At 42.1% G+C, this 24,199-nt stretch overlaps 1 protein-coding gene across 25 annotated transcripts in view; it reads left to right on the top strand.

Moving 5' to 3' along the window:
• The window catches only part of NPRL3 (NPR3 like, GATOR1 complex subunit), a 59,447-nt gene that overhangs the window by 5,623 nt on the left and 29,625 nt on the right, over window positions 1-24,199 (top strand). For 8 of the 25 annotated variants that reach the window (XR_008467933.1, XR_008467932.1, XR_008467934.1 and 5 more), the window contains exons 2-7: window positions 556-625; window positions 6,031-6,069; window positions 9,728-9,857; window positions 13,144-13,218; window positions 16,073-16,226; window positions 17,057-17,138. Coding sequence is in view for 21 of the 25 variants with exons in the window: in XM_054210828.1 (XP_054066803.1) it covers window positions 556-625; window positions 6,031-6,069; window positions 9,728-9,857; window positions 13,144-13,218; window positions 16,073-16,226; window positions 17,057-17,138 (550 nt within the window). In the remaining 4 variants the exon portion in view is untranslated. Of the gene's footprint in view, window positions 1-64; window positions 125-555; window positions 626-1,560; window positions 1,717-4,592; window positions 5,698-6,030; window positions 6,070-8,954; window positions 9,089-9,121; window positions 9,143-9,238; window positions 9,260-9,297; window positions 9,377-9,727; window positions 9,858-11,573; window positions 12,302-12,486; window positions 12,506-12,705; window positions 12,786-13,143; window positions 13,219-15,332; window positions 15,569-16,072; window positions 16,227-17,056; window positions 17,139-24,199 lie in introns of those variants that run through there. The other 17 variants (XM_054210832.1, XM_054210820.1, XM_054210831.1 and 14 more) reach the window with 14 other exon arrangements.

The following is a 24,199-nucleotide window of genomic DNA, read 5'->3' as shown; positions in this document are numbered from 1 at the left end:
TTTAGGCTGTGAGTCTCTTTTTACCAAGAGAGAATTGTCTTCAAACCCCTTTTTGTTTTTATAGGTACAATGTGAACACATGGGTGTTTTTGGCTGGCTCCCGCCCCCCTCCTGCTTTTTGTTGGTAAAGGATTTCAATACCTGTGACTGCAGGAGGGGCTTCTGGAGTATTATCATTGTCCTGAAACCTGAGCAATAATGAGGGGAATGCACTGGTCAGAATTTTATTTTCCACTCACAAACTGCAAACTGTTGCCTGGCACTTGAGAGAAAAGTTGTTTCTCTGAATGTTTTGCTTTCTCCTCTTTATCCCCGAAGATGAAAATCTCTTTCTCCTAATTTTTGATGTGTTTTTGAGTGAGAATATTAAAAACAAGATCTGGTATCCGTGTCTAAAAAGGAAGGGGCTTTCTGCTTTTAATATTACTTTTTTTAGATGTCTGTTATCGATAACTTTAGAAAGGGCACAGACAAGTATTCTTTTAATGCACTTATTTTAATGAACACTTTAAGGAGATTGTTCCTTGAAAAAGCTGTCTTTATTCTTTGTTTCAGATAAGCCAAGGAGTCGATATGCCGTGAATAGCTCTGGTGACACCACAGAAGATCAAGATGGGGACTCCAGGTAGGGGAAAACATTTCTACTTGCCTCAGAGTTTGAAACAGAGGAGAGATGGCCTCTTGCTCTCTTGCCTGCTAGGTCAGTAGGCAAATACGCTCGGACTGTATAGAAGACGACCTGCCAAAAAATGCTTTAATGCCAAGTTATGAGTAAATTAGTGCTTAGTAATGAGGAATTTCCCATGAGGGAATGCTACTGAATGTATTGTTTACTGGGGAAGGTATAGGTCAGATATTTTGTGCTCATTAGAAAGGCAGTATTACTCTTTCAAAGCTAGGATTATTAATACTTTGGCAAAATTCCACTTTTCTTTACCTGCCTACCTCTCTAACTGGATTATTATTCAGTTGCCTCAGATTCTTCCCTAGCTCATGCAATTGTTGTATGGAATTGCTGTGCACTAATGAATAACTAATTTTGTTTCTCCAGATGTAGCTGCCCTTGTCCGTGGAGCGAAATAGTAGCTCAAAAGCAAACTGAGACTTAAAGATAGTTTTTCAATTACAGGAAATCAGGGGGTAACAAACACACTAAAAATAGGCAGCGTGTTGTTCAGCATGCATGTACGTACGAGTGGACCCTCTAATTAGTTTTTGTGGACATTTTGAAATCCTCTGCTTGGTTCTAAATTTATCGCTACCAGATATGAGACAAATCTGGGAAAGAAAAAGGATTTTTGTCTGTTGGCCCATGGATTGGTTGCAGATCTTTTTTGTGATATGTGTCTTAATCTCCAGTATTAATGAAATGGGGTAGTTGCTGCTGCTCTTTCGTACAAGAGTGAAAAAGAAGTACTCATCACTTGCCCCCAAAAAAGAAATTTAGATCCCAACCTTGCAAAATGTAAGCTTGTTCTTAACTTTATGACTGAGAATGGTTCAGCTGAAATTAAAATCACCCATAACAGTAAACTTCATCACATTCATATGTTTTTCCAGGACTGGGATCTTACGAAAACACATTCTCCTTGAGGTCATTCATATCTTTTGTCTCTTCTGGTGTCTTTGAAACCTTCAAATGCAGCATTCTGTCATGTCTCCAGCACGTGCAGTACGGTACAGGGCATGACTCCAGTGGGAGCGAGCCATGGTTTTGTAAGTTTGGTAACTGGGGAATGGTGTTTCGGACTGTGTTGTGGACAGCAGCTCTTATGCACATTAGGAAGGCTCCGTGCGCACGTTTGCTGGTTATCTCAGGGATTGTGTTGGTTGCTGTTCAAAACCCTGGCTCTGTTTTTTGCCTGGATAGATTAAGACGGTGTTGGAACGGTACCAGCTTCCGTCCGATACTGATTCATGTTGCCTCTGCCATTTTGGGAGGTTGGACAGATGACTTAATGCAGAGCTGTGTTCGCTGGATGTTGCCTCTGGTGCTGAGTTAGTGTGGTGCTGAATCAATCAGTGTGATGCAGTATGTGGTTACTACAGTGATGCAGGAAAAGCTTTTATCATTTCAAATTATGGTCATATGAGAAAACTGCTAGTGTTTTTCTCAAACTGTTTTTAAGTAGATTGAATGTCCTGGCATGTAACCTACATTAAACAAAGATTTAGATTATTTCATTGTAGTGGTGTCCAGATCTCTGAGCCTGAAAGTTGGTGCTTAGTCTTCTTGTCAAGTATTTGTGTTATAAGCTTTTAGTGTTTAAAAGAATTTATGATACCTCAACTGAGCTCACTAAGTGTGAAGTATCACAGTTACGAAGCACTGAATGAAAGAATATTAAGGCAGAAATCCCCCTTTGCAGTGATAGTCTTCAGAAAAAAGAAACTGTTATTTATACAGTTCTGTATATAGCAATACATACAAATTCTGGCTGCAGTGCCTGCACCTGACTAAGGTCAGTGTTTATAAACCTTATATGTACTTAAATGAAATAGAGGTGTTAGCCAGCACAGGTCTTTCATCAGGAAGCTCCTTAATATTATCTCCTGTGCATCTGTCCGTAGCTGCCAGGCAGATGAAGGGGAAACAGAAGCAGAGGAGCATTTACGTTGCTCTGAAAGTGTTGGTTCTGCTAGAGGCCAGATATCGAGGTCCAGCACACTGCTTGTGCTGCTCACATGGCTGGACATCTGCATTCAGAAATTCAAAGTCTCTTTCAAAATTGAGTTTGTTTCAAGTCTGTTTATTGAAAAGCTTTTTCCCAATACCAGTGTAATCAGTGTTGTAAATACGCTGCATCCCATAAAACTGATGTAGCAGCTAAACATATCCTTCTCTTCAGTGGTAGAAGCTAGTAGAAGAAATCACTGATGTTCTCCATATACTAAATACTATTAATTTATATTAGGCAAGACGAGGTTGTTGGCAGAGTTAGTGTGTTTCACTGGCCTTACTGATACAGGTAGAAAAAACACCCAACTTTTGGATACACAGGCCCTTTTTCCAGCACAAAACAAAAAGGGATCTTCAAAACGGCGTACAGCATGTTGCTCATGCTTTTTGATTTGTATCAGACCATTCTGGGAGTAACAGAAGTTGGTGCCTTGCAGTCGAAGAGATTCTAAGGGGAGAATGGAGGCAGAAGGGTGCAGATCTGTTGGCGAGAGTGAGATGTATGTGATTTGTAAACTAGGAAAGGAAGCTTAACCGCCATATGCTGTAAAACCAGTATTGTCATTGAGCCCATGGGGTTTTTTCCCCTCACCAGCGTTACAAATTTTTGCTCCCAGGCTCCTGTTTGGAATGTGGTTTGTATGTTCCCATTGAAGATGAGGCTGGAGACACCAGGAATGGAGCGGCTGGTTTTGGGAGAGCCATTCCCGGTGGCAGCTCTGTGCCTGTAAGTTTGTTCTTCGGCAGTGCAGTGGTGCAGCCGTTCTCTTCCTGAAACGCTCTGTTTGGTCGTCCGTGGAGAGATTTCATCAGCATGAAGTCTAGTCTCTTTTCTGGTAGTGGTGATTTTCTGATTGGAGTTGTTCTCAATGACAGTAATTTATTAAGTGGCTTCATATTATTTCTGGAAGGCTTCTCAAGGAAAAGTTGGCAAAAAGATTCCTTTCAATCACCGTGTATGAGTCGCATCTGTTGATGTTTTTGGTGGCACAAATTGAGGCCTTGAAGTGGGCAGACTGCGAGGCTGAGTTGATGGTATATGGCAAGTTTGATAATGTTGAAGGACTGTGTCTTTCCCATGTTTTCATGTTCAGTAGCAAAGGTTATTTCAGATTTATCTGGTTGCTGCAACATTCTTATGAGGGTTGGATTCATTCTTTTTTATACTGGATGGCGGTCTTTAATTTACTAGCAATCTAGCACCAATTGTATCCTAGATAAGGTTCAGTATTGCTTTTTTCCTAACCTATTGGAACCTAGATCAATTACTTTTAAGCTGATCTCTCTTAGAGCAGTTGAGATGTATGTACTTCTTTATGGCCTCAGAAAGGACAAAATTAGGCCAGTTTAGGTGCCTTAACTCTCCATTTCCGTGTAATATTATTTGTATGCATAATTGGATTTCTTCTAGCCTTCAGACTCAAATTTCCAGGTCATTGTTATGCTTTTTGGGTTTTTTATAGACAATTGTAGCCTATTCATGATGATCCTACCTCTAGGTTACTGCCACGTGTTTGCTTCTATTAATTTCTTTTCAGTGGAGCTGTGTGTCTGGGTCTCCAGAATACAGGTTTTTCTCCCTTTTAAAAGCAAGTCAAGCGTCAAAAGTGGTTGAGGTGTGTTGATGGTGGCAATGCAACAAGAAGGTATTCAGAAGAATCTGTCACTGTCAAAACAAATTGCCTGTCAAGTGTCTCTCTTTGCTGGCTTCTTCTCAGCCTTTCATCATTTGCTCTCTTCAAAAACATCCTTCAGTTTTTGAGTGCTTTACCAGTAATACATACGCCTCACAGCTTATGGAGAGGCCTGCTAGTCTCGTCTCTCCCCCCGCGCCCCCCCCCCCCCCCCCCCCCCCCGAAAAAAACGTGAGGCAGTTACTCTTTTGAAGCCGGAAGATAATGCTTTGTTAAATCAGTTTGAAATGGGGTTTGTAGTTTTTTCTGAAGGTGGTATAGTGAGCAAGCAAAAATTCTAATGAAGATGCACACAGAGTAACATATGTTACGCCAGACTTTGCATTTTTTAGTAGCACAACTGAGTTACTGAAGGAGGTTTAGCAAGTTTGACAGCATCGGTGTCCTTAATTGGCCAAACACTTCTGTTACGAAAAAAAGGCAACTTACTGACAAACAAGGACTTGAATGTCTCTTTCTAACAAACAGTAATTCTCCTGTGGTAACATTTCTGTATCCTCTGTCCCTCTTTCACTGGACTCCAGTGTTCTTCCTTGTATTTGTTCTGAAAGGCTTCCTTTCTGTAACGCCGTGCTTTTCCATTCATCCATCCATCCCTTCAAACATCCTTCCTGTAATATCACCTCCTTTGTATAGTTTGTCATTCGGGATTGCTCTGGGTTCCCTTTTCAACATGACCAGTAGAAATGTGTTGTCTTTTGGATTAAGTAAGTGTTTTGTCTCTCCTTTCTAAAGTGGACAGTGTAATCCTTTTATCAGATTCATTTTTAGGAATTTTGTTTCAGGAAAAAAGTCTTTTTTTCCTTCTTATGTGTAGAAAAAAAAAAAAAGCAGTTGACTGTTAAAATGAAAATAGATGTTTCCCTGATGCAAAAGTGAGTACAGCTGTTAAGAGAGCTTTCTGCTGTACACCTGTTTTAAAGGTTTTCAAGTTCTTTGCCTTGAAAACTTTTTCAGTCTGCTTTTCCTAACTTTCTGCTTATTGCCTGGGGCAGAGAGAGATGGAGAATGACTTCATGCTTGTGCCGTGGTTCTGGCCAGGCTTGTACCTATTGTTGAAATCCCTGGCGGGGTGCAGGAGCGGCTCTGTGTGCAAGGCCCTTTACAGAACCCTGGCTGTGCATGCAACAATAAGTGTTTGGCATCCTCTTTTTCTAAGTCTTGGTGGTATGGAAGCACCAGAACCAATTGTGAAGAGCTGTGAGTCATTTGGGGCTGCACGGGATGTTCCTTTGGTGACAACTCTAGTAATAATGTAGAAAAGAAACTGAAGTATAGAATCTGCTCTAAATCAGACTGCAACCTCTTCTATTTTCTCTTAAGGTAAGCATGAATTAAAAACTACGGTGTTAAGTACAGCTCCATAAATGCAACATTTGGTGGGAACACATTAGAGCAGCCAGTGCTAGCGAGATGCCGTAGCCTGTTTTCTCCATGTTGTCAATCTAAGCCTGCAGTTTATCCCAGGAATTCACCTACTGTTAACTTTTGACTCTTCTCAATAGTTATATTTCCTTTACAGGAGTTTAACCCTTAATAGTTCATCCTAGTTTTTAATATTATATCTTTTTTCTTTTTTTTTTGTATTTTGTGTACTTGCCTCGTTTATTTTCTTGTGTTTTTTGTTTTGTGTTTATGGCCATGTTCCCATTTCAGAGACCAATGTCCTCTAACTGATGAGCAATTGGTTTCGGGGTAAGACCAAACGTTCTAAAAAATCACCTTTGTCTAGAATGGCTTTCTTTTCTCACCATCCTTTTAATTGTGCTTTGTTTCCGGTTTCTGTTTTACACTGAATGATGAGATAATTATATGCTAAATCACAATGTCTTTAGGCAACGTATTGCTACAGGTTCATGCTAGGGTAATTACAAAGGTCCTACTAACATTTCTGTGCTTCCTGTAGGGTATCCAGAATGGGTATGGTAGCGTCCCTTCTGTGAATTGAGAGAAGTTGTGATCCTCCATGAATGCAACAAGTATAGCCTTGGCATTGTAGTTATCCCAACAAGGAGCCCTAAACCAGATTGCTTTCTGATGAGCAATGACTTAACAGTACAGATCAGTGAGTAAACTGTGTAATCCCACAGTAATTAACGGAGAGCTCTTCAGAGACCTGGTTTTGAGCACCTGCTCTGATTGCTTGTTCTTGGTGCCCCAGTAAGCTAAACTGGATGACTGCATTGTACCCCCTTTTTGAATTTGTGGAGAGAAAAGTGCTTATCTCTACGCAGGGCCTCAAAAGTATTAAACTGCATCTCTACTCCCTGCTTAACATAAAGATGCTCACCTAGATACTCAGCTCCCATTATAAATTACTTCAAAGAAGAATTCTTTATAAGAACATTGCTTTGAATTCCTGTGGCATATTAAAAGTTATTGTCTCTTCTTGGGGAAAAAAAAGGAATTTGTGTTTGACTTTTCCCCCTCCTTTTCCATGTGCTAAAGCAATTGCTCTTTCAGCTGGGTTTCCAGAGGAGATGCTGGTGCCAGCAGTCGATCTGCACTAGCGCAGTTTGTATCGTACTGCTGGATTGTCTGCTGTTGCTGCCACATTTAGCTCGTGATAGGAGTGGGAGGACATTTTTGGGCAAATCAAAGCTTTTCTTTTTTGTATTTGGTTTCCACCTGCTGGATTCCTTAGTACAGGAGAGGTTTGCTTCCCTCTGGAAATCACAGTGCTCGGACTAATCTCATAAAGGAAGAAGGGACTGTTACTGCCCATGCTGCCCAGCTGCAAAACCTAATCTGCTTCTTACAAACTCTGGGGCTCTGAAAAGTCTGTATTTTTAGGTCATTGTAATACACCCCGGAGATAAGAAAATTGGTAGTAAAATATCTAAAGTGAAACTGTTATTTTCAAAGAGGAGATGATGAATTGAAATGATGGGAATAACATATCTGCTGTCCCTCAATCTCCTTGTTATCCTGATGCCTAGCAAATATATAAATTATGTAGAGCATTGGGGGGAAAAAAACCCCAAACCAGCAAAACCAGTAAATCCAGGCTGTCAGATGAGGAGAATGGGGCTGGAGTCCAGGTCACTCTTGAGAGAGCCTGCGGTGATACCAGGTGTCTGTAGCCATGAAATAGCACTGGGGTTATCTTTCCTGGCTGCAGTTGCAGTACTCTCCCAGAAAGAGAGGTCTCTGCTAGTGAGACGATACCAAGGACTTCACAAAATCAGCCTTTTAATCTCCTCCTCCCCACAGAGCCACATAGAAGGCAGGGCAGACAGAGCTGCTGGTGTCACGAGCTCTCCTGGGGAACTGCCGAACTGTTACGTTCAGCACCACATTTGTCTGTTAAAAGATCTGCTGGTGTAATTCCTTGTAAAAGTCAAATCTTAACAGTGGTGAAAGTCATCATAATGATCAGTTTCCCAGCTCCCAAGGTATCCTTTGCCAAGGCTGGGGGAGGGAAGAGTAACTCATTTCTTACCAGCATGCAGGCATTTTCTAGTTTACCCTCCTTCTCTTTACACCCCCCGAAAAAACATATGCTCGTTTTAGATCCGTCGCTATTACAGTCTTCCTGACTCCATGATGAGCCTATTAACGAGCACAGCTGAACAGGGCAAAAAGAAGGGGGAAAGCTCACTGCTGTCATGGGGACTTTTTTTCCTATTTTGAATGTGATCTCCAAGGATTGTCCGTCCAGGTCCTGTTTGAGGACGCTTTGCCCTTTCTACACGATCTCTGTGTGTTGTGCAGCCCAGTGTAGTGCGGTGGCTGAGGAGCATGGGCTCAGTGGCCCCAGGACTCTCTGGCTAGTCTCCCCATCTCTATTCTTGCCCTTAGCTGTGTTCAGAGCAGAGGAGCCAGAGATTTGGAAGTTTTTACAGAGCTGCTCCTTCCATAAGCCAAAATGTAAGCAGCATGCTGTGGTCAGAATGATCTGTTTGTACAAACACCAGGGGCTTTAACAGCTCATAAAGGCCCTGTGTTGTCCTGCATCTTCAGGATATGTAGGTCTAATAAAAGAAATGCCCCCTGGGTCACATGCAGCTGGATACACACAAAGGATCTGGCTGTGTGCATTTGTCTTAATTTCTGTAGTACTCCATAACTCACTCAGAGTGAACCAGGAATATGGAACATTAATCCCTTCTCTGTGCATCGAGGGCTCACTTGTGGCCAAGAGATAAGGTGCGCGCAGCACACGCCCAGGCCTGCCCTTTTCTCTGAGTGATACTGGGTTATCTGGGATACCTGCCTGGTGGAGGGGGATGGTCTGACAGAGACACATGCTCCTGAACGTAAATAAAGAAAATGAAATAAACATTTTCATTCTTAAAAAACTGTTCTCATCAGAAACTGGTTTGAAATTCATTTGGTTAAACAGGAGCCTCCGAGAAATCAGATGAGGAAAGAACTTGCTAATATCAAACCTTGCATTGCTCCTATTCTAGAACAACAAGTTCCCTCCAGCAGCTAACTGAGCTCCCCTTCCCTGTGGATTTGAACTCCACTGTCTCAGGGGACACCCTGAGGAAAACAAACATTTGTAGAGACCAGGCGAATGCTGCAAGGCCATCGGAAAGAGCAGTTGCAGAATTTCTCTCTCGTCACACTGTATTCTTACCCATTTTTGCAGCAGTAGCTGTATTTTCCAGGGCAGGCTCCTTGTAGATACTTGTCCTGTCTTGCAGCTGCCTTCTTCCCACCACCGATCCGGAGCAATCCAGTAACACCATGGTCGGCACTGGGAAAGGTCTGCCCTGTCACAAATTGGTCTCAGTTTGGTTTATCAAATGAGAAGGTGCAGGTGAGGCCAGGCAGCTCCCAGAAGGGTACCGGTGGCCTGTTGACCACAGATTGAGATCTGTTGAGTAACTTTGAGTCACACTGATGAGATTTGGGAAAGGAGGGACAAGCGTTGGATGTATGTTTCTTCTAGTTCTAGAATCAGCTCTTTCTTGCCTTCCCCTCTTCCATACTGGGTGGCTTAAAGATCTCTGTTGTGCTTGAGTGACAGGCTGTGTCAATATGTAGTTGCTTAGTAAGTTCATTAACCTGCAGCTAAATCCAGGCAATGGCTAACTCAAGCTGTTTTTATATTTAAGTGAACTGCATCTAATCTTTCCAGTGTATTTTGCTGAGCATGTAATTAAATAAGCATGACCCTGCAGTCTTTGTCGTGAATGCTTCCTGTTTTATAATTGCGATGATCTGAGAGATGTAATTAAGGGGTTCTTAATTTTCCATAATTGGTGGTACTCCAGGTACAGCAATTCAAACACAATGTACAATCCTTTAAAAACTCACAAGTTAAAATATATCTGCATTTGGAGGAATATTCTGCGGGTATGCTTTTTGAAAATTGTAATAACTTCTATCTCTGCTCTTCAAGGTTTTCAGATGTCATCCTGGCAACAATTTTGGCTACCAAGTCAGATATGTGCGGCAAAAAGTTTGAACTGAAGATCGATAATGTTCGCTTTGTTGGCCATCCCACTTTGCTCCAGCATGCCCTTGGGCAGGTATGATCCGAGGTCCGCTCTGGTGACTGGCCTTCTTTTCAAACTGCCTGGCTTTGTTAGGAAACTTAGAATTCAGAATGCGCATCTTTGCTTTTTAATCCTGTTTTTAGTTCACGATGCTCAAAGCTGTCTTTTATTTCCAGATAGATACAGTGAGTGGCAAACCAAGGGAGCTGTGTCAGTGATTCACAGAACCCCCCTCCCGGTTAGCGTAGGAAAGCAGTGTGGGTAAAGAGAAGTAATACTAAGCAGTCCAGCTCAAAAAGCTGTTTCTCATCACATTAGTTATTGCAAGTTAGCTCTTTAGCACGTCTAATTAGTATGGCAGTTAAAAAAAACCCCAACAACCCCACACTAAAAACCTTCACAAATGCTAGAAACTACGTCAGCCTTGTTTTTAACTCTAACTGGTGCTGAAGTTGATTCACAAAGCTCAGTGAGAATAGGTAGGGAGTTGAAAGAGATCTAAAATTTTCTTGTGGACGAGGTCAAGCTGCTGTTTGCATTGAGACCTTGCTCTGTGGCCTGTGTTTTAGCTGCTTGGAATGAAAGCAGGTGCCGCCCAGGCTATGGAAAAAGGACCTGCTTAAATCTAGGAGAGAATTAACATGCTTCTATGTGCAAAATATTCCCTGTCCCATTCCTTCTTTCTGATAGACTGCAAGAATGAACTAGACTGGTAATTTCTGAACCCTACACTGATCTCTGTCACTGAACTGCTTTGGTCTCCTTTTTCATCAAATTTACCAAGTCGTTCATTTTTTCAGGAAAAATAATCTGCTTGCCAATTCTGTCATCCTTTCTATCTATAATTAGAGGTGCAAACAGATTGTTGGGAACTGCTGCTTGATATTTAGAGGACCAGACTGCTTTAATCCAAGTGAGGAGCTGGCCTCAAGCATCAGAAAATGCTACTGTTCCAGTTTTGAAACTCAGTCGTGAGTCTACAAGAATTGTGATGGAGGATCACCAAGACTCGGTCCTTAAATGCTTAAGCTGTTTTGGAAGACACAATTCAAGTGTCCCCAGGGTGTGCAAGTACATCACCAGCCCCAGACAAGGCAAGGAATGAACTGGGCCCAGGGTCCGGCCAGGGACCCCAGCCAGGAGCAAAAGGAGATAGGACCAGAGACGGGGCTGGAGGACAAGGCTGCAATGTACTTAACAAAGGTCCATCCTGGAGACAAGCTACCTACGATGATGTGTGTCGAAGGTCCATCCAGGAGACGGGTCTGGAGACAGGCACACCTATGGGCCAGGGGCTCAGCTTAAATGGGGCTCCTGGGTCCTGGGCAAAGGTGTGTGTGTGGGGACCCAGCTAGGGCTGGTCAGGCCCTGATCTCTCACAGTTATCACATTTCTTTATTTTGCTAATCTCCTCTGAAAGGCACAACTTCCTAAACGTGGTGTAAATGAAGTTGAAAATTTGTATTTGTGTTTTTTTCACCACTTATGATTATACATTCTCTCCACTTTCCAGTCAGCTTTATCCTAATTGCATGAAATGTCTCTTTTTTCAATTTGTCTAAATAAAACTGCATCCAGGTAAATAAACAAAGTTCTAAAGCACTGTAAACACTTTTTTGGTTGCTTCTTGTAGGATCTTCTTTTTGTGTGTGTCTTATCACCCCAGAACTTTCTGGTGTCTGGAATGTTCTAGACGTCACAGCTGTCTCTGCTAGTGCATTTGAGTCTAAATCTTGGACCCTTTTGCAGTTAGGAGGATGGAGCTCCTTTCTCATGGAGCAAAGGCAGTAACTGGAGTAACCTCTCAGTCTCTGGTTTGGGTTTCTTCGGAGTTCATACTGCAGTAAATTAATCCACAGGACAGCTCAGCAAATTCTTACTCAGATGAGATTCAGGAGTTCCAAGAGCACGAATACTTAATCCTGTGTGCCAGACCACCTTTTCTGTAGCAATATTCTGAATTCTTCAGATTCCTTCAGCATTTTCTTTTCCAGCTTAGTCTTCCTTTTTCTGGACAAGAGGTGATATGAAATCTAGCCTGCATCCCAATTGATGTTAATGGTGGTAGTTTCTTTGATTTTAAGGAAGGAACAGGATCACTCCCTACCGTCAGAAATGCTTTTGAGTCTTTATTAAAGTTCACAAGACATCCTGGAACCTGTAACTCCAGGGGAATAAATAAACACAGTAAATGGGCTTTACCACTCTCCTATCACTGCCTTTTTGATAGAACTTCATTTACGCTTTTGAAAAAACAAAAATGCATATCGCTTCTTTTAGTTTCTCTAATTTTTAAGACTACTGAGTGAAAGCACTCAAATTTTGGAGTTCACTGCTGAGCAGTTTGTTGCTGATGCTCGGGACCTGTCAGGAAGGGAGGATGCAGCCCTGCTTTTGCCATCTTCTCTGCGTTTGCCCTCTCTCAGACCCTGCATTCGCAACGCATGCAGTTATGTTGGGTAGAGACCGAATAAGAGGTGAGCAGGGTGTTTGGCCCAGCAGGTTATAGCTGGTTTCACTGGGATTGGATGGGTGTTCAGCAGGGACCTTTGGGGTGGCAGTAATGTCCTCTGGATTTGTGCTCCATCTTGTGGCGACGCTTGCTCCGTTCAGAGTTGTTAGGCTCGGATGCGCGAATTCAGCTCGCTAGTCCTGGCTTCCACTGTTCTCCCCACCAGAAAGTCTGTACCTGCCTTAGGGCTGAAGCTCTCTGCTGCAGAAAGAACGGGGCGGGGGCTGGAGAAGGTGTTTGAAGTCCTGCAGGAAGGGAAAATCAAACCTTTTATTTTAGTGCTGCAGTTCTACAGCATGTTTTTTTCTGATAACAGCAGCAGTTTGTAACATGACACAGTCCAAATGGGATTTTAGGAAAGGCAAGAATAGATGTGGCCTGGGATGAGAAATTTGTGGATTTCTTTTTAGTTAGCAATATATATGACAATTGTGCTAAGGACTTTAAACGTAGGTTCCCTAATGATGCTAAAATGCAATAGTAAAGACACCTTGTAAGACTGCTGTCTTAACTGATACTTATTTCCATGGTCATGACCAAAACGGTTTGGTTTAAGCCTTCACAGCTTCTCAGAAAAGGCAGTGTTGTAGAGTAACTGTGACACTTTAATAAAAAAAAATAAAATCATAATTTTATTTTTTATAAGTCAAATTTGGTGATATGATTTGTCTGCTCTTTTTCCTCAGCACAGTTGTTATTTGCCTGAGTTAGGCTTTCTTTTTTTTTTTTTTTCTTCTCCTTTTCCCCCTTTATTACTGGATCCAACTGACACTAGCCTATGGGATTTTTTTTTTAAATATTTTTCAGGTATCCAAAACTGATCCCTCACCAAAGAGAGAGATGCCCACTATGATTCTCTTCAACGTGGTGTTTGCACTAAGGGTAAGTCTTCATTCCATCTGAAAGTGGAATGTGCTTCAGATGTATAATAGAATGCAGTAGGCTCACGTTCCAGTGATCTCTTGTAAAACAGTCAGTGCCTGATTTCATTGGGCTATTTTAATTTGAAACAACAAACCTAAACAATGTAGAATATGACGATGACAAGTGGGAAAGTTTTCCAGGCCAGTGGAAAACAGGTCCAATTGTTCAGTGTGTAAAGGCGTGCAAGAAGCCACTTTGCAAAATAGATATGAACCCAGTTGCAGGTCCTGTATGTGTCTTGTCCTCTGTTATTAGTGAGCTGGTAATCTGCTGTGATTTTTCTAGACCCTGCAACTGAGGCTTGTCCAACTGAGCTGTGCATGAAGCCGGCCTGCGCCTGACCCTCCTGTGTGTCAGATGCCGCTCTCTGTACGTCATTGCTCTGCTCCTGCCCAGGATAGGACCAGATCCATACAGCTGCGCTGGCATGTTGTTGAGCCCTCGTGACTCCATGCAGCTTGGAACTGGGTGGTCGGTTCTGCTCCAGAAGCAGAGGCGGCAGGCTGCGTGGTCAGTGGCTCATGCTTGGCCAGCCGTAAGAGTCAGGTCCCCACCATGGCCTTGGTCAGCTCAAGTGCAGAGTCATGCAGAAACCTACTCCGCCTCAGAACAGCATGGTTTTGAGCCCTTGCTCATGCTGTATGGTACAGAGACATGTGCCTTTGCTCAGTGCCTCTAGGCTTTTTTTTGTAATTAAATGGGCAGCATTTGAAAGCTGTGTCCTCTTAGCAATGAGATCATTGTAAAGGGAGAGTGCCGGGGAGCAGCGGCTCTAGCATTCTGAATGAGAAGAAGGTACAAGTGAAGAATAAGTAGGTTTTGCTGCTCAGCAAGAACCTGGAGCAAATATATTGTTTTTTCTTGGAATTTTTTTCAGGCCTGCTATGTTAAGGGATCCTGGCTTCACTAATTTGGTGATATAAAACCCTAGAAATTTCATTATGTTTGAGCATTATTTGCTGTCTGAACTCCGTCTTTCTCTTCCCAGCCCGGAGGTTGTATCTGTGGAGCCATCATAATATTTTTGTGGCATGTACACATAGGAAGAAGCATTTTAAAAATGAAAGATGGAGTTGGAATAGCTGTCTTTATGGAAGTGGTTGATCTTTTTGCTTGACCGGGTATAATGTCATGATTTAAAAGCCTCCTGCTCCCTGCTTGTGAAATGACGTTGTTTTTTTCCTTTTAGCACTAGTACTTTTCTTACTGCTGGCTTTCTAGTGGTGACTAACGTGGACATGGCCACAGTCTAGATGGCTTGTCCTCAGCTGAAAAGCAAGGTTTCACAAAAGACAATTATCCCAGCATTCAGTCTGAAGCAAGAAATAAATGATTCGGTGAGTTCTGATAGGGATCCAGTGTTTTGCCTTGAGTTCTTAGGTGTTCTTAGGTCAAGAAGTGCCAAATTTGCAACACTGAAGTTGATTTTAGATTTCACACATTAAGAGACATGAGCTTCAAGAGTTTTGATGTTTTGGTGTATTGGTAAAGCACCACGCTTCGGTTGTAGGTAGGTGTATGTAGTAGATGCACATGCAAACACAAACATTGATGCACATTGAGTCATGTGCAATGCAGAATTGTCGAAACCAGTGCTCCTTCATTTGCAGTATTGCAAGAGCTTAGTGAAGTATAATGAAGGCTATATCTAGCCCTCATTTTTCTAGAATGTAATTTCTAGAAAAACTTGCTTTTTTGCATTTTGTCACTGTGATGATACTGATGTAGTTGTGTGTGTAATGCAGCACTAAATCATGTTTGCCAAATGAGACACTCTTAGTTCGTCGAGAGCTGTCAAGTTTCTGAAAAGTGCTGTGCAAAAAGCAAGTGGAAGTTTTTTCCTAGCATGGTGTAGCGCAGTGCGGAGGGTGGGTGAGGCATTCTGAGATAAAGATGAGAGTCCATCTGCAGTGGGCAGACAGAGCAGGCAAAGTCCCAAATGTTATAATCAGCACTGATCCTGCTGTGTTTAAGTTTCAGGGTTACCAACGTGTCGTGACTCATCAAGAATAGTGGAATCCAAAACTGATGACTCATGGTTTGCTAGTTTACATGCCAAGTTATCGCTCGTTGGAACTGTGAATTCCTTTAAATGTCTTAACAAACATGAGGCAGCTGCTTACTCAGACTGGAGCCGAGTTCCCCCCCCTCCCCCTTGTCAGCTGTACTTACATGATAGATTTTTCCAGCACTTTCATTCTGGGACTTGCACAAATGCTGTATTAGTAATAAGCCATATTTGTGAAATATTTGGAAACTTAAATCCAAATTCATTCTGGTTTGCGATCAAATTACCGATCATGTGCTGGTAATTCTTACCTAGTTACTGTCTTGTCAGTATATAGGACAATCCTCAGTATAGCAAGGTGGAGCGAATGGGCTAAGTTAAAGGCCCTGCAGTCCTTATGCTCCCAGTGAATTTAACCTGCACATTGTGATATTCTGCCTTTTCAAATAGCCTGACACTTTTCTCACTGTGTGAAATAGAGTTCTTTGGTGTCTCTGCTAGCAAAGGGCCCAGTAACAACTGGAAAAAATAAAACAGATAGGAGTGTCATACTCCACGTTCTGTGTTCATTTGATGCACATGGACAAGCTTAGAAATCCCTGAGTCTTCTCTTTAACTTTGGCCATCTCTGAGCTTCTGCTTTGTTGCTGCTAGAGAAAACTCCTTTCTTTTGCTGGTTGCAGAAGAGGCTGACTTGTTATATCTACTGAAGATAATTATTTTGACTACTTATCCATCACTGTAGTTCTATGTATGTTACTGTGACTGAATGACCGACCTGTTTCTTTTCCGTGTTGCCTGTAGGCCAACGCAGATCCATCCGTGATAAACTGCTTACACAACCTCTCCCGAAGAATCGCCATAGTCTTGCAGCACGAGGAGCGCCGCTGCCAATACCTGACCAGGGAGGCCAAGCTGATCTTAGCTATTCAGGATGAAGTGTCTGCCATGTCAGAAAGTGAGTGCTGAGCTTAGCGTTGTGCAGGAATATGTTTGTCCAGGAGCACTTTTTCAGAAAAGTGCTGATGGTGCCTTCTTATTTCTTTTGTGGCTGGGATCAGTATGAACAAGTTTTGATGCTCTTTAGCATTCTGACAGCTTTTGACTGCATTTTGCCTCATCCAAGATCACCATCCCCGCTCAGAGATGTCAGCTTTAGAAGTGAAGTAGCTTGTTTACTTTCCTTGCTAGCTCAGTTCAGTGGAATCCCCGGAGAATGTGCACTGAGCCATCCCATTTGGATCTGCCTGTCAGGCTGAGATGGAAGAACTCAAATGTCGCCTGCTTCACCCAACCTAGAGCAGGTTTCCCATGCTTTAATGCTGTGTGCTGAGTCACCAGATTTCTTCTGTGGATACCTTACTCTTACATGTTGTTAGCATGGCTAGCAAACAGTTACAGATCATTTTTATAGACTGTACTTTAGAGCAATTTGCTATAATAATATACACTATTTAAGGTGAACTCTGTCTGACAGCGATGCATCATATTGCTGCGAGCATTAAGAACTATAACGTGTATAAAAACAAAAACACTTAAAATCATCACTTGTCAAATTCACAGTTACATGTGCTTAACTGAGTTGAGGTTTAGGAGACGTTGGCAATAATTCATTATTATTATTTTAGCACATAACTTGAGTTATTGTAAAAGCTTTGAAGGATAATTGTAGATTAAAAAGATACAGATTCTGTCCCTAAGATATGGGTTCATACCTAGTGGGGGAAGAGGAAACTCTCTTTGCTTTGAGATCAGTTGTATGCTTTTTTGTTGTGAATTTTTCCGTAGCCACAGAAGGGCCACAGTCACCTTTTCATCACATCCTACCCAAGTGCAAACTGGCCAGAGATCTCAAAGAGACATATGACAGGTAAGTGGGATTTCCTTTCTCGCTTATAGTATGCTGCTTCCCACTGAAACCTCTTGGCCTTGTTCCTTAGGGTATTATCCACCTCTTCATGCTGACAGCTCGCTGGGATTTGGGTTTTAGACCAGGTCGTGCAATGTGAAGGCGAGCTGTCAAGTGAAATGTTTGCAGAATTGCTATCCTAATCATTACCTTGGTCTCCCTTGGGGTGTATTATGATTCTTAAAAGTTGCTTATGTCTGTCACAGGTTTAAGAATTACTATTTTCTTCCTTAGCACAGAGCCATGTAATGACAAGCAAATTGTAGAATTGAAAAGTGTCATAAAATGAGTATCATATCGCTGTAGAAGTGCTCTAAACCTTTAGCTGAGAGAAAAATGCTGCATGTAGCGCTGATGGCAAGTCAGATACTGCCCTGGCTTCATTTGGTTACACTGTGCATGTCTGGACAGTGAATTTGGATTAGGTGGTGAGACTTTCAGCAGAATGGAAAGTGTAACATGCTGTTTCTTGACTGGATTAAAAGTTCTGGCAAGGATTTCAAAGGAACGTGGAGTTAGTGTTGAATTTCAGCAGGAGCCAGCACCGACCTCCTACAGTGCGCTTTTGCTCTGACACCTTGTCAGTGCTGACTCCTTGTGCAGAGCAGACACCTCTGTTCAGGATCTGCACTTGGTGAAAGACCTCGACAGAGGAGCACAGAAGGTTTTGGTGGGGAGGAAGATGATGAACCCCTTGATTATAGGGTGTTTGTCAGGGCTTGGGAAAATTACTCTTGAGTTCCTTGATTGACTGTAGAGCACACTGTATGCTATTAGACAAACCCTTTAGCCTCCTTAGATTGTGGTTCCCCTTGTACAAAGGGAATAATTGCAAAGCCCTGTAAGGTAAGGCACCGAGAGCCTAAATAATTGAATGATTGCAAAGCACACTAGAAAACTTCTAATAAGCAGTCTTTTGTTATGTTTAAGAGCTGTGAATTTCAGCCTGTTTGGAAGCAATGTTGTATATTGTTCGATACAAGTCTCACAAAACCTGTACTAAAGTTTAAAATAAGGCACTTTTTATGTAACCTGTAATTCCAACATTAAACTTCACCTACTACTTACTTTTCTCTGTTCCTCTAGGGCTATGTATTTGTGACTGGGCAAACCCTGATCTTGTTTCCAGACATTTTAGTGACACAGTGACATCTTGTGGCACTGAGCTGTGACTGGAGGAACACGCAGCCCAAGCTCATGGAGTGTGCTGATAAGACCCTTCCATGAAATAAGGAGGAATAGCCTGACCACAGAGAGACACCCATTGGTGCTGCCCCCCAGACGTAAAATAAGGCAGAGTCTCCCTCCTTTAGGCATTGTGAGAAGTGGTGCCAGTTATATTTTGGCACTGTTGCATGACATTGGCATAAGCAAATTTAAGAAATAAGCTGTTGGTAAAAATATAAAATGTCTGTGCATTTGATTGGAAAGCTCTATTTGAAGAGTAGTTAACGTTGGCGTCGTCTGTCTGTATAATAAGGTGGTGTTCTGCAGTATTTTTCCGTTAATGCTTCATATGAGAGAACAGGAAATATACTTATTACACCTGCAGTAATACCTTGCCAGGCAGGCATAGAATTAAAATAATTTTTTGTTCAATTAGAAGAAATGGTCTGGAAATAGGTTTTTTACTCTGAAGCTCCAAGATGAAGAATTCCTGAGTGGCAGCAGCTCTGGAGTGAAGTCTGTGTGGTCTTTTATGAAATGAGGGTTAGTCACAAGTGACGTGGGGTTGCAGAAAAAGCAAATAGATAGGAATGCATAAAATAAAAGCCTTGTCTGTAAGATGGGAACCAGCCCTGCTCAGGATTGCAAATCCCCTGCTGTAATGAATACTGCATCCAGTTTTGGGCACCACATTTCAAGAAGTTTGGGCCACCTAGAGAGTGTGGAGGAGTGAGAATGACCTAAGAGGAAAGATTGAAAGATTCGGTCTGTTTCCTTTAGAGCAGAAAAGACTGCTGGGAACAGCAAGTTTTCAAATGCATGCAGTGACAATGTGCTGTTTTAAATTTACAGAGATTTCTGGCATAGCCTTTGGCATAGGGGAACAGCAAAGTGGAGAGAGCACTTTGAATTGCAGATGGAAACCGGGCTCTCCGAGATTTGCTCGAGCCAGCATTTCCTAGTGTCTGCTGATTTCTGCAATTCCAGTCGAAGGCCTCTCGAACTATCACGGTAGCTCCAGAGGTGCTGTCTAGCCCTTGGTTTCCTGTAGATGGTGCTGAGGTATTTCAGGCAAGACCCGACATGTCCCTTAGCAAATTGGTTTGTACAAAAGCACAAGTGCACGAGTCCTTTTATAGTTCAAACTGACCCTTGCATTTGGAATGAAATGCCCGTATTTTAGAAGGCAGGAATCAGTCGCCAGCATCTTGACTGTAACGCTATCGCTGCTATCGTAGTGGAGTATTATTAAACCGACAGTTTAGAGGTAATCAACATCCAGTTGATCTAGTTGATTCTGGGACCTTTTTTGACTCTAGTGGGGAAGACCAGAATGTTTCTCTTTGATCAGTTCAGAAAATAGATTTGGGAGTCTTCATTCATCTTTTCCTTAAAATCCAGCATTGGTATGGAACAAAAAGCAATGGCTTCAGGACCAGGAGACTCCGGTTGCTGGTGCCTCCAGTGCTGACAAATTAACCAGTGTTACAGTGGGTGTCCTTTTAATCCGGTATTCAATTTAGGGAATTAAGACCGCTTTCACCAAGTTTTATCTGCAACTGCAGATATGTCAGCTTGATAATAGCTATGTATCTGCCTGCCTGTTTTTAGCAAACTTAGCTTTACATCGGAATAAAAGTGAAAGTATGGGCAGGTTTATGGGGAGGAGAGGATTGATTGTTTCTTTTCTTTTAATACACAAAGAGCCTTTATACATTTTTAGCCGAGTGGGACTTGAACTGACTGGTAGATCTAGCCTGTCTCAGCAGCTCAGGGAGAAGTGGAATAATTATATGAGACTTAACGAATTATTAGATGTGTAGCTGAGCTATAAAATACAAACCAATTGCAGTTATTTGACCAAAGGATGGTCAATCTGTCCTTTACAAGGAAATGTGAAATAATTTCAAAGCTCTTAAGGAGTCACAACCTCTAGCAAAATAAACAAACTCCAAAACTATAAGCTCACCCCCAGCAAACTGGGAATTTATTAATGCATTATTAATTTCAGAGATAAATAGGATAGACATAAAATGACATATGTGTATGTAAAAATTCATAACCCTTTTATAAAATGAGGTGAAATTGTCTTTGTCAATGGTAATGAAAAAAAAAAAAGGCTGCAATTCTGTGTGATACTGGCCAACATTCGGGTTCCCATTTTGGGGCAGCAGCTCACAGTCGCTGTTCAGGACAGAACAGGAGAATAGAGCAAAAGAGCAGTGATATTCCCCCAAATATTCTCCAGCTTCCTGCAGCTTGCAGCTCTGGAGGTGGTTTCTGTATTCAGCAGCCTTCAGCTGATCTCACTTCCCGGAATTAGTCCACAATCCTTTGAGCCAGAGTAAATATTTAACAATGCCAGCATCCTCTGATAAGGAGGTCCATGGCTTAACTAGTTTCTGTGTCTCTTTCTATTTCTTTTTGAACTTTGCTCCTTCTAGTGTCATTAGGTCTTCTGATGGAGAGATGTTGAACAGCTTTTTCCTATTTACTTCTCCCTCTCAATTTTAGACTATGATATCCCCTCTCAGTATCCTAATCCCTCGTCACGTATCCCTCAGTATCGCTCATCAGGTATTATCTAACCAGAGTTGGAAAAAAACGTGTTGAAACTAAGTTTTTTGTGGGATAAAATGGAATGTCTTTGAGGGTTTAATAGCTAGTTAGACTATGGGGAATGAAGCTATTTTTGCCCAGTGACTCTTGAAGTCTGTGGGAAAAAGGAAAAGTTGCAGCAAGGTCTCTGGATACCAGTTAACTGTCTGATAAGACAGCAGATGAAATTCAGAATAGATAAATGTAAAGTAATGCGTGTAAGGCCAAACAACCCTTATATAGTACGTAACTGTTCTGAAAAGAGCTTTTGGAACTGCAGCAGATAGTTCAGTGAAAAAGCTCAGGGTGCAGTAACGCTGCAAAAAATCCCCATAAAATGTTAAGAGTAGTTAGAAAAGAAGCAAAAAGCAGAACAAAGATTTACCTTCCGTAAATTCCTGGTGTACCTACTGCACCTTTGAATGCTTTGTGCAGTTCTAGATTTCCTATCGGGGACTACTTAAACTGAGTCCCTGGGGTTCACGACACGCACTGCATCCGATGCAGTATTCTTACCTTCGCACAGTCACGTGTCTTCCTGGACTGTTTGCTGCACATTTTTAGTTGGTTAAGAAGAATAAAGTACAATTGGAGCTAAGTGACTCCCTAATGCGACTTTGAAAACTTGTTTTTTTGGTATTCTCTTCTGTTGCTGGTTTTTGCTGTTCTGCTTTCTGCCCCTAAAAGAAAGTGGCTTCGGGGTTTGCTGGTCCCCAGCCAAAGAGCTTGGGGCGGGCTCATGGAGATTTGCGAGGCTCACGGTAAAAAGCCTGCTAAATAGATGACTTCATGGAGAATCTGTAAAGATGAAGGCAAATGTGGATCCGAACTGCACTTTCTGTGACATGACTGTATTTCGTGTTGCATGAATCTTTGTGTGTATATTGGTGAAATAATGTAACTTTGTTGGCTGGCTAAAGGCAGTGGCATACGCTGCTGCTGGAGGGTGTAGCTTCTTCCTTGTCAAATTCCTAGAGTCTTAAATTATTTTCCATCCAAGGAGGGGCAGGTGAAGGAGAAATTATGTACGTAAAGCTATAATGAAAGCTTGAAATTGTACAGTTGAATGCAAATGTAGAAGAATGAAATTAAGATTCAGATCAGAACTGAAAATCTGGTTTTCTTGTTGTCTTTAATTCTGGGTTATTGTTGTATAGTGCACTGTAGACAAAATTATGCTGAGGAGAGTGTAATTATGTAATTAAAGCTTCTGCCTTGGTGCACTTGGACCAAAGAATGAAAGGAACCAACTGTATTTTTTTTTTGTTTGTTCCTTGGATGTTATACTATGCAGGGGAAATATCCCTGCAAGTGTTTCATGTTTCCATGTCTTTGCTTCTCTTCAGTAAGCTGTTTTATCAACCCCGATAGCTTTCACGTAGTCTCTTAACTCTCTTGTCCTGCTTGCTCATTTATTGTCACGTTTTCTCTTGTGAGTGTTTGATCCAATAGATAGCGTGGGTAACTGCTGCTTCAAGATGCCTTTTACTGTGTATTTTGAGAGAATTCAGCTTTATCTGTCAGTTGGTGTATGGCTGCTGGGATAAGCAGCGTTACTGGAGTTGCAGCATTTAATGCAAGAAGAACGGAGGTGTTAGCCGTGCTTTGCATGTTCCTTCAGGGTTTGGAGCCTCTGATCAGATGTGAGCTGGTAATGCCAGAGAGAATGGATTCATCCTTTTAGTTCCTTTTTTTAAAAAAAAAGGAGAACGTCTATAGTACCTGCTCCATTTGCAGCTTGAAAAATCAATATTTTTCAGAGGTCACTGCGAGGTTTCAGAACAAACCCACGGCCTTTGCTTTTGCAAAGCAGTGTCTGCCGTGAGATTTCCCCTAATGAGTCTGATCATGCACGAGGCGGGATGGGATCGTGTTTGCTCTCTCACCACTCTGTTGTGGTTTGGTGAATAGTTACACCGGCAGCCAAAGCTGCCCAATGTTTTTGTTTTAAAGCTGAATTTTCAGGTCTCTCAAAACCCTGTGTGCAACCAGATGAACTTGAAAAAGAGCATGTTAGTTTGTGGCCTACAATTGAATGCTAGGTATAGATGTTTAAATTGCCACATAAAGAGTTTCCAAGACATTTATTTGCTCCTGGCCTGTTCCTGGCATTTGTTTATATCTGTTTTCTGTAGAGGGGAAATCTGTGGGTGTTATAGACACAAAAGTCATACCGTGAGTCTCAGCACACTTGAATTTAAAATTTGGACTGGAATTTTCGAGTGCAAACTTTGAAATTTTATTTTAGGCCCCAAAAAATTCTTTTTGGATGAAGTTTAAAATCAAAGGACACATTGAGAAATTCAGCCCTCCAGTGCAGACAAGATTAACTGTTGCTTAAGATTGATTTGCAAGTTTATATTTGTGCCTAACTCAGTATACCTGAAAAGATGCTCTGGACCTTACCTCTTCCTCCCTGCTGGGTCCCACTGCCCCTAGCAAAGCTGTTCCCCGCGTTTCCTGCCTGTGGGCTGGGCAGCCTTGGAAAGGTTTGCACAGTGGTGCTAGCTTAGCTCCCCATGCTATGTTACACTTGGAGTATCTTTACCCATTTAGAAATAAATATAGTTACCTGCCTAGGTATATTTCATCTGTCGTCTAGATTTACAGACTTCTGTAAAACTACCTGAATGACGTTCATTGCTCTAATCTCCCAGCTTTCTGGGTTTTTTTCAGTAAAAGAGGCTTATAGTTGCTTTCAGGCTGAACACGAGGGCCAGACTTCATTGTCATTGCTGACAAGTCCATCATTTCCACTCCAGTCCTGTTGTCTGAAGTCAGCTTAAAGGCTTAGCTTAGTCCCTGTGGTGTCCTAGAACGAAGAAAGCATTTAACAGGCACATTTGTGATTTCATGCGACAAGCAGGAGCAGGTTAGTAGGAAACAAACAACCTAAGCAGAACTGAAGGGGTTGGTTATTGTGGAAACAGGCTGCTCGTAACACTCCATGCCCAATATGGACATTTCCTTTTCTCTTTCCATGGAGAGGAGGGTGGCAATTGGTGATGAAAACATTGTGCCCAATTCCTCTTTGCCCTTTGCAGCTGTGGTCTAGGGAATTTTCCAGTGCGTTGCAGCAGATCTTCAAGAAACTCTTTTAACTTGAAATACTGCTGCAATGTTAAGAGCAGAGGAGGAGAAGATCAGTGGGGTGAAGTCTTTCAGATCCCCCAAAATCCCCCCCCCCCCCGGCATAGAGGATAACGCTCCCTAAGCACAAGGTAAGGAAAGCTTGGCAGCTCAGAATGGGCTGGTCC

The sequence above is a fragment of the Rissa tridactyla genome, chromosome 8 (genome assembly GCF_028500815.1).
Source record: "Rissa tridactyla isolate bRisTri1 chromosome 8, bRisTri1.patW.cur.20221130, whole genome shotgun sequence".
NCBI classification, from domain to species: domain Eukaryota; kingdom Metazoa; phylum Chordata; class Aves; order Charadriiformes; family Laridae; genus Rissa; species Rissa tridactyla.
This window is presented reverse-complemented; position numbering and strand designations above follow the sequence as displayed.